General features: G+C 36.9%; 1 protein-coding gene across 1 annotated transcript in view; it reads left to right on the top strand.

Moving 5' to 3' along the window:
- The first annotated feature begins 1,795 nt into the window (after positions 1-1,795).
- Positions 1,796-10,540, top strand: part of LOC108693616 — a 36,708-nt gene continuing 27,963 nt past the window's right edge. Inside the window, exons 1-2 of the mRNA XM_018202649.1 lie at positions 1,796-1,883; positions 2,569-2,936. Of these exons, the coding sequence (XP_018058138.1) occupies positions 1,796-1,883; positions 2,569-2,936 (456 nt within the window). The remainder of the gene's footprint in view (positions 1,884-2,568; positions 2,937-10,540) is intronic.

Genomic DNA, 10,540 nt, shown 5'->3' on the forward strand with positions numbered 1-10,540 from the left:
ACGAAATTATTTTTAGATTTGTGTATAACTCAAACTGTTAAAATATTAAAACTTTTTGCAACATTGTCATTAACGCTCAAGCATCCTATTAATGTCAATAGTCCAATAAAAATATTTTTAGATCTGTTATTTACTTAAATTTTTAAATTTTCTTTTTTAAAAAAAATCTTTCCGTGTAAAAAAATATTTTCATCTGTTTGATTTTATCCATTAAAATAAGGAAATAAGGGCAAAGTCTCTTGAGTGATTTTTATGTCGCAATATTTCTTACAAAATTGAAAGTTATAAAAATAGATGTGCAATCCGTGCATACCGCACAGGATTCGATGTCCACCTCGTATGACGTTCAGCACGAGGTTACGACATTTAGGATGCCAGGCGTTCGGAGTACGCCGCGATGAATTTTAGGTATGTCCCAATGTCGAAATAAGACCACGTTCCGCGATATCTATTTGCGGTATCATGAAGTGGAAGAGACCGAAACTTTCATCGACGCGACGCACCAGGTGGAGTTATTCACCCGCATCTCTCTTTCGCGTTTAGTGTATCTTCCAGTTCATTAACGAGCTAGCTACGGTCTACCGCTTCGATATTCCTTATCGTAACCAGATGCTCTATCACCTCCGAGAAGGTATGTAAATGAGGCTACTCACTCCGTCGATAGTTACAGAAAAAAAAGAGAAAGAAAAACGAAAAAAGGAAAAAATGAATATGTAATGTTAATTAACTTCAAAATGTTGTTAAACGATAGTCTCGACAAAGCGGCTTTCCTTTCCTTTTTCGCGATCATTGCTCGTTTACTTTTTTGCGGAACCTTGTCTATACAGAGTCACGTATCAGACAGAAGATTCCTATATATTTTATATTTTGTTACATAAAGGTTTTTCTGCAATAAAGTAGTAACATAAAATCTATATCTACAAGTTTACAATACATTACAATTTCATGATAATGAGTCACATGTAGTATTGTTTATTATATATTTTTATTCTAAAAAACGTAGATGTGTATTTAAACAAATGATATTATAATTCTCACATATTGATATTTATATCAACATGATATGGATTTAAAATTCATAATGTTTATATTAACAAAACTTGATAAGAATTATAACACTGCATGTGATGTTAAATCTACGCTTATATTTTTTAGAGTGTTTTAACAAAATTAACTGAAGTATTTATAGCGTACAAATGTTTGAAATTCATTTGTTTAATAGAACTGAAATCAATAATAAAGCGACAGCAAATATTCAGTTGAAGATGAAAGATATCAAATTCCGTCAAATCTACGATTTATCATTCATTCTTCTAGTTACTATCAAATTCCGTCAATTCTACAATTTATCATTCTTCTAGAACGTTGACGATGAGATAATAGAAGAAATCGCACGAAACTCGATTGAAAGAATCAGATTCGCGATTTCTTCACGTCTTTCTCCAGACTTTCGGTTTTTCACGTATGTAATACGTTATGAGAGTACGTCTCCCTCGAACTTTTATCTAACAAGCTTCGCTTGCCAAGAATCCGCAAGCCATCGGATCCAAGAGGCAACCCCCATCGCGTCAACCTCCCCGTGGTCACCGCCGACCTCGCTACTCGTCGCATTATCTTCATTCTCGATCGTGGATGTTGGTGTTGGGGGTGACGCGCGCGAGAGCAACTTTAACGACACGCAGGCGACGTACACGACCGAAGCGTGGTTCTTGCGCGAGGGTGAACGCGCGCTCGCGCACCCTGCAGCCCCCCCCTCCCTCCCACTAAGGGGTGACGATACTGCTCGACGTTCCTCATGGTAGCGACGGTGGTGACGGTAGTGGCGTTGGCTGTGATAGTAGAGTCGTCCGAGTACAGGCAAGGAGAGAGAGGACAAGGGATCAGTACCGTTCAGAGAACGAAGGGGGTGCGGTGAAGGGACCATCGGTCGACCATTCGATGGTGGGGACAACGACGAAGAGGTGGGGAGTTCGCACGTCGACCGGAACGGCCCCACCAAGTTTTATCCAACGATCCGGGAGGCTCGTCGAGGTAGTGGTCCGCGCCCCACAGCCGCGACAGCTCGAAGCGCGCGCGCCGCGTCTCTCGAGTTGCGCCTCGCTTCGGAGTTGCGCGTGAGGGAAGCGGAGAAGCAGAGGTGCCCGGAGAGGAGAAGAAGCGTGGTGTGTGGTATACGGAATAAGCGACGATTGCACGCGCATCGGGGTATTCTGTCCTTTCCCGAGGGCGCCACCCAGCGCAAAAGGGGTCGGCGCGACGTTGTCCCCGTGTTAACTGGAAGAGACTCTCCGAGTGTGCCCTATCGAATAGGGAACAGTCGTGCAGGGAGTGTGTAGCCGTCGTCAGGAGTAATCGTGTTAATCTCGTGCACCGCGTCGATCGTTATTCGGGCCGCGCCGGTGGATACTTCGCGAAGGAGAGCGTCACGACTCCTGTGGGAACTTGCGGGTGAAAGTACCCGCGGAGCACAAGTGTGGGGGAGAACTTCGCTGTCGTTGTCGCAGCTGGATTTCAACGGGACACCATACAGTTCCAGTGAACGTCGACTAGGTCGCCGGTTCCAGTGAGCGGTGAACTGGTGTAACCCGACGAGCGAGACGCAGAACCGCATATACGTGGACACGCCGCTCGAATTTCGCGGTTACTTCACAACGATATCCGGATACACCTGCTTGTTCTCGTTAGAGCAAGCCTGGTTAGAGCAAAGCTTGTTTTTCCTGTCGGGGTGGTTTCCGGGGTGGAGGTTGCACGTATACGTGGGGAGTGTCGCAGGTGCGGAGGAACTCGCGGGGGAGGGTAGCATATACCGGGGGGTGAGGGAAGGTGTGTGTCCTCGTACTCCTGCGCAACGCCGGAGCACCACCGAAGTCCTGGTCGGGAGGAGCCGTTCACTTGGCACACACGGGGAACGCTGTAGCATCTGGCTGACAGACAGCGTATGTATCAAAATACCAGCTACCACCTGGATCTCCGACCTGGCGGTACCGCGCTACGGCCTCTCTCCTTAGGTTCTCTCCTAACACTCCCAAACAGGTTATTGATTTTGCCGAAGTAAGGAGGTACGTGCGGATGTAGCCCGTACGCCCTGCGGCCTACGACCTGCTCTCTTTCACCCTCGTGTCTTTTCCTTTAATGTCTCTCCCTCTCTTTCTTACCCCATCATGTTTCATCCCTTCGTTCCGCCGCCGTCCATTTATCTAATTGTCCATCGACTTCCTCGTCGTGTGACTTGTCCTTGATCCTGCGTACCTCTGACGGCAGGTGGACTTATGTGATCTTTCCGCTGATATACACGTATATATATATACACACATTCCCTTTTGAAAATACGCGTGGCGTTGCTGTTGCATGATGCTATACAATAGTCATGGTCGCGCCGTATCAGGTGCACGTTTAATTTAATTTTCAAAAAATTAAGAGAAAGTGATATTGGACCTATTTGAGGTAATATAATCGAGATATATTGAGGATACGCGGCGTGTTGCAACCGAGAGTTGCAATATCGTAGCTTCTATTCGCTACTGTGATATATTCTTACACCGTATACTCCTACACTATCAAGTTTGTTGTCGATCGGCAGTCATATGTGAAAGAATTAAAACGTGAATTCAAACGTCTAATTTTAATCTTACACTCTAATGTAATAAACGTTCTTACGATCACAATTGACGTGATCGTTGATATGTCTATGCCAAGAAATATTCTATTTCGTGAAGATTTTTGGAATTGATCTTCTTAATCTCAATATAAATAATTATTGATTTCGTAACGTATTTTAAACCTTTAGGCAAGTAATCAATACTATTATATCTTTTTCTTTATATATCTTTTTACTTCGTTAAAATGTTGGATTACATGTATTGTTGATTATGAAATGATAAATTCCAGATTAATGATTGAAGCATAATAATTTATGTGCTATATAAATATTCTTATTGTTGATACTATCAACACCTAATCTATTCTATTTTGTTACATGTTTCATGTTATAGTAGATATTTTGTCTTCTTTCTATTGATCAAATTTCTCTCTCCCTCTCTCTCTCTTAATAAAATTGTTCGCTCTTGAATAATTAATAATTGTTCACGTTATAGAAGATAATGTAATGTGTTCTGAGCCAGGCATATCATCGATTACGTCGATTGTGATTTTAGAGAAATCTTAGATCGATAAGAGAAACTTATGGTATTGTATATAAAGCTGTTATTTTAATCAAGAAGTATTCTATTTTGTCGATTACCATTGTCCAACGCAGAAGTTTATCGTACATACATATCGATTGTATAGCATAAAGTATAACTCTTACGTGGCTTTGGAGTAGTCCAGCATTTTAATGATTCTTATTCAACTTTGCTTTTTCATGTCCAAAGAAGAGACAATATGAATTCCGTCAACCGTGATGGCTGTTCGACGGTTCTTTCATCTTTTCTTAATAATTCGGCAAGAACTTCAAAAAGATTTATGACTTCTTACTTCTCACTTTTTATTCTTCAGTAATATCGTGCAATCGATTTCTCACTGCAAACGTCTGAAGAAGGTCGCCTAGAGAATATATTAAATAGATAACTCTAGTATTTTGCTAAAGAAAGTCGTTTGTATAGCACACTTATATTTTATGAAACCTATTTTTAAACTTACAACATTTCTTTGAATGAGATTTATAATTCATTACTTCATTGTATTCCTCCAAAATACAGCACCATTATAGTAATTTTCTCGTTCCGTTAAATAAAATATCAAGATCTCTTTCTCTCGCTAAGTATAGATTCATTAGATTTTGTAAATAATCACATTAACTTAAAGAAAAAGAGTGCTATATTATATTCTCATATTCGCAGTAAACTTATATATGAACATAAATTTAAGTTCAATATCCAATAAATCTCTTTTAACTTTTAGAGGACTGAAGTCTAAATGACATCTTACTTGAACAAATAGAATAACGTGAGATAAAATTTACTGTTTATAATTCATTATCTCTCATGTCAGTTAAACGTCAGAATCAAGCTATTATTCATTACATACTATTCGGAACATTTTAGCGAGGACTCAGTTCAACTAATTTCGACAGTATATGATTTATCAAGCAATAATTCATTCTAAAACAAAACTCTTTCGCTTTTCGAAACTCTCGCGGATCGCTAGGAGTTAGCGTCGTGTCGTTCGCGACACGTCGTGTCAACGAACCTCTGTGACACATTGTTACAGAGTAGCGTGACCGTATACTTCAGACAGCAGGTTACGAGCAGATTCCAACTGACACCGGATCGATCCGAAGGGGGGAACTTTTCACGGCGGAGACGGCGGCAGAGGAGACAGGTGGCGGCGGTGTGGTCTTTCGTGAAACCGGCGGGCTTGTAGTAAATCAATAGAAGCCACGTGAACTCGCGACAGACGATCGCTCTGTCACGCTCCGCGGAAGGCCGCGCGACCTCGTGAATTCGACGAGCGAGTGGATCGATAATAATTCGGCTGAAGCCGCCTCCGAGAAGGATTTGACCCTTTGAACTTTGGACAGTTTTTCGACCTGTCACTCATTTCTTATTATACCGAGTTATTCTTGCGTAATTATTTTAATACGCAGTAAAACTCATAACTTTCAACAATGTAATCCGAACAAAAGTCTCATTTGCTTTAAATAGCTAATTGGCTTTCAGTAACAGGCAGAGAAGAAATTCTGATCGATATCATTGTGCAAATAATAAATATGTTTGCTTTGTGTACAGAATTTTCTAGAAATCATACTGAGAAAAAAGTTTGATGTTTGTGATTATAATTGCATGCGAAAATCATGGTTAGAAACTCCATTTTTTAAAATAATTTTATTACTATAGTATTAGCAATAATAATTATATTTATAGTGCAACAAAAAATATACAGTTGGCATCGAAAATGAATTATAAATTAATTAACTTTAAATTCTGGTGATTGCAATCATTTTTTTCTCTCAGTGCATTGAATGCACTGCAAATTTTTTTAAAGAATTATTTGATAAATTTTTATAAAATTTATCAAACATTAAGTTCCAATATTTAATATCTTAACAAAATTGTGACTTGAAATATTTATCGAAATAGAAGTAAATTAAACAAACAAGCAGATTTTGTTTGTGTCATTTTGCATCTTCAAGATTCAATTCGTCAATATTTGATATCACAAATAATTTTATAACGTCAATCTTTCACCATTTTTCTTAATTTATCCTCTGATGTAATATACTAGCAAAAACATATCCGATATGCTCTTGTTTGGATTTACAGAGATGAGATTTTTTTGATGAATAATGAAATCTATATATTAAGCTATATATTAAGATAAAACGTTTACGAAAACAATCTCTGCTATTTTAGTAATATTGTGCGCTTGGATGCAGCGATAAGACGTGATGCGCGTGAATAACACGTGACACAACATTTCTGAGTGTTGTAAAACACTTTATGAATTAAATAGCAATTGTACAGAATTACTGAATCGCGAGTTATCAGATAAATAACATATGTAACGTTTCTTGTACAGATTTTGCTGGTAATTCACAAAGGAGCTATTCAGAGATGTAACATTAATCAACTCGCCCAACGGACATTCGGGATTTATATGTAATTAAACCGCCCTTCATTTCTAACCAAGTTTGCGTTACTCCACTAACGCAACTGTTAAAATAACGATCTGTTACAATAAAATAAGAACACTGTGCAATCACTATTTTAAACGATCAAAAATTCGCTACGGGATTTGGAACAGAATTATTTATTACTTTATTACGTGCCGTATAGAAAACAAAGAATTGAAATATACATATATCGAAATATATAACATAAATATCCATGCAGCGAATGCAAAAAGTATTTGTACAGGAGAATTTTAAAAAATTTTATTTGTAGACAATAACAATATTAATTAACAATTTTGTACAATGAATACGTTCTGTTGTAATATAAACAAAAGAGTTAAGTTCGCATCTTTTATATATGGCCAAATAATATAATTTTTCATTCTCGCTTATTTTTAAGAAATATATTCTATTAAAAAATGTATTTTGTTACACAGGTCTTTTCAGGTAAAATAATTCTGAGAAATATACGGTCTATTTTATTCTTTGTTAATAAATTACAAATTTATTTTTTTAAAATGAGAAACTTTTGAAAAAGATATCTCCTCTGTACAAATATTTTTTGCGCTTACTATATATAAGCGTGCGTATATTAAAATATACAGTACATAAAAGTTATAAATAAAATTCCGTTTCAAATTTTATTGCCGGAGATCTAAAAAGTGGGCTTTGAATACAGATATAAATATAAGAGATTCCATATTACAGCCAATATCTTGCTATAAATATTCGCGACATTACAAAAAAAAATCGAAGTCAGATAAGACTTTGAAGAAGGTTCTTGATAGAAATAGGAGCAGAGCACATCTGCGGCGTCTATCACAAGTATCGCAACTATTTTCGACGTTATTTGGCACACAGCGACGCATCAACATTATGCCTAGAATAATATTGAAAAGCCTTATAACATGGAAAAAAGCTACCCATAAACTCTCAGTACAGATCATATCGAAAGATATTATACATGTCTCTTTCATTAGCCATTCAAAGATCTCCACATTCACGATAGTTTATAATGCTTTTTCAATGAGAACAGCTTTATCAAAGAAGGTGGAAACGTTCCAGATATTTTTAATGTTACCTTCGTACGAATGTTATAGATACGCATACGAGATGTTTGCTTTAATGACACAACGCTGCAGCGTCGATAAACACGCAGTCGATGCTTTAGAGTTAATTCCAAAATTAGAATGATTCGTATAATTTCCTCGCTTTTGGATACCCCGCGAAATAGGATTCATCTCTAAATCCCCGCCGTGTGTCTCGCTGATGGTGAACAGAGAACGGTCAATAGTCTCTAGGTAAAGCATCGCGACCGCAGTAACTATATATTCCCGGGCGCGCAATTTAATTGCTTTCATGGCGTCGCATCTTCGTGCTTGTCTCTCTCTCTTTTTCTCTCTCACGTTTTCATGTCGATGAGGTCTGATCGTCCGAACGAAAGCGACAGCAAGATAGAGATATAGCGACGATGATGATCTGCCGCTTGATGATTGCATGGACGATGGATTGGGAGGGTACGGCTTAATTGCTTTCGTTCCATCGAATCACCGATCGTTGTTTTTCATCTCGCGCGCGAGTCGCTCTGTAAAATGGGTTTATCAATACGGCCCAAATATCTCGGTGAAAACGTCAATAATATCGAGCGACATAACCGCGGTTATCGTGATATCCAGGAAATAAAGGCGGATTGCTTTCGCGAGAAGGGACAAAGTGAAGTGAAATTTATTATACAGGAATATATATTCGAAATCAAAACTACTACATATCCTCTGGTCCATGAATATTGAACTTCAAATGGAGATAAATAAGATTCTTCAGAAAAAAAATGTTAATTTAATAATATTAATAGGAAACGTTATTTTCAATTAATTTCAAGCAATTGATTAGTGGGTTTATGAAAAGTTCAGTTACTGAAATATGTAATGTTGTTAAATTGAGAAAAATGTAAGCGATTGCTAATAACATTTTCATTTTATGTAAAGAATAGTTGATTTTTAGTTTATTAAAATCGTTAAATAACAGCAAATATGCTGTTATAAATATATGGTACAATGTGCATTAATCTGATCAATAAATATTTAACGCACTAATTTCATCGCGGTCAATAAACCGCTTACGAAATTTAGGCATTTGGAATATCGTGTTTTGATTCACAATCTATTCCCCCAATAAAGCACGGTTTACTGCGAAACTATCGGCATTCTCAGCTCTAAAAGTACAATTGTATGCTATTGTCGTATTGTAAAACCTGTCTGTATATGCGCTGTATCATCAGTCATATGATGTAAAACTAGCAGGTGTAGCAATACGAAGGTGTCTGTTTGTTCAATTAATGGTGGCTCTTCAATCAAAACTCTGACCCAAATGCAAATATCCAATATCACACGCTGCAGCGTATTTTCTAATGGCAGTGTAAAATAAGATCAGTATGCAATTAAGTGAATTACGAAGTTTCGCAATTTATCTAGTATGGTTAATTGGGATAATTGAGAACTTTGGAAAATGGGGCGACGCAGGGAGTTCCCCACTAATGAAATTAACGGTTACATTTCTTCGCAGTTAAACTTTTTAATTATTTTATCATCTTTATTAAGCCTTTCTCGATTTTAGTAAATTTTATAGTCATTTATTCAGCCTCTCGTTTATTTAATCCTACGAGTTTCTAAAGACACTTTCTAAAATTAGAATATTGTACTTGCACATACAGACACACAGAATTTGAGAGAGGTCCAAATTTATATCTCGCGCTCCCAATATATACATACTACACCACTGATATTCTTACATCCTAATCCAAGTACGTGGCAAATCGAATGAGTTCAACTATCTAGTAAACACTAACTAAAAATAACATAATATCAATATTATACAATATTATAATTTCACGCTGAACAATGTATAGCATATGTTATTGTTGATTGTGAAATTATAATACTGATATTATATTACTTTACTGATTATATTACTTTTAATTGATGTTTGCTGGGCAATTATTATTTTTTTTATTTTTATATGCATTACAACCATTGACGTACAAATAAAAAGTTTCGTTTCAAATAATACAAAATATATCTAAGTTTTTCTCCACTTAATATATCTAAACTATCTGCTTCCACTTAATATATCTAAACTTACTTAATATATCGATTTTGTACATTTGCATTATTTAGAATATTCGCGCCACTCGAAATATCTAGCTATATGATTATTCAAATATTCGTAATTCCAGCGCAATTCACATCCACATAATGAGACTTCCGTGGACGCTAGTACTTTCGGAACTCTCCACAAACAGAAATTTCTAGATAATGTCGTAAGGCAACGTCGATGGAGCCCAAATATAACATTACAACCGCAGAGCGGTCGCGGCGTACGCTAATTGCGTTCGTCGCATCAAAACAAAGTCACTGGTTGCGATCCCCTAGAGCGGTTTGCAAAATGAGGCCAATGACCAAGCGGCCGCGGTTGCTTGTGTGGAAGCCTGCCAGTGTCCCAAAATACAACGGAAGTACCATTCGCGAGTCAATGTTTTCCAAACCGTCTATACTAAACCGTCTATACTGTGTTCTGCGCAGGGCAAGATATTCATTGGGGACAAAGGGTTCGATCAGTATTCTTAGATCAATTTAGAATGTTACATTAGAATCTACGAATCTGAAACGTTTTTATTTACGTTCTTTGGAATAACGTGAATTGTCTGGATATTGTTAAAATACATCTGACGCATTGATATATATACTTGATCACCAAAAAACGATTATTATTTCAAATTTAAGTAAATAGAAAATAAATTACTCTCGTAAATTAAAAAACAAAATAACTAAAATAAAAAGGTCAATTGAAAATCAGCGCAATAAAAACAATGTGCAAATTATTTAAAAAAAAACGATAGTGTGTACACATACACACACACATATATATATATAT

Source organism: Atta colombica, unplaced genomic scaffold, assembly GCF_001594045.1.
Source record: "Atta colombica isolate Treedump-2 unplaced genomic scaffold, Acol1.0 scaffold96, whole genome shotgun sequence".
NCBI classification, from domain to species: Eukaryota; Metazoa; Arthropoda; class Insecta; order Hymenoptera; family Formicidae; genus Atta; species Atta colombica.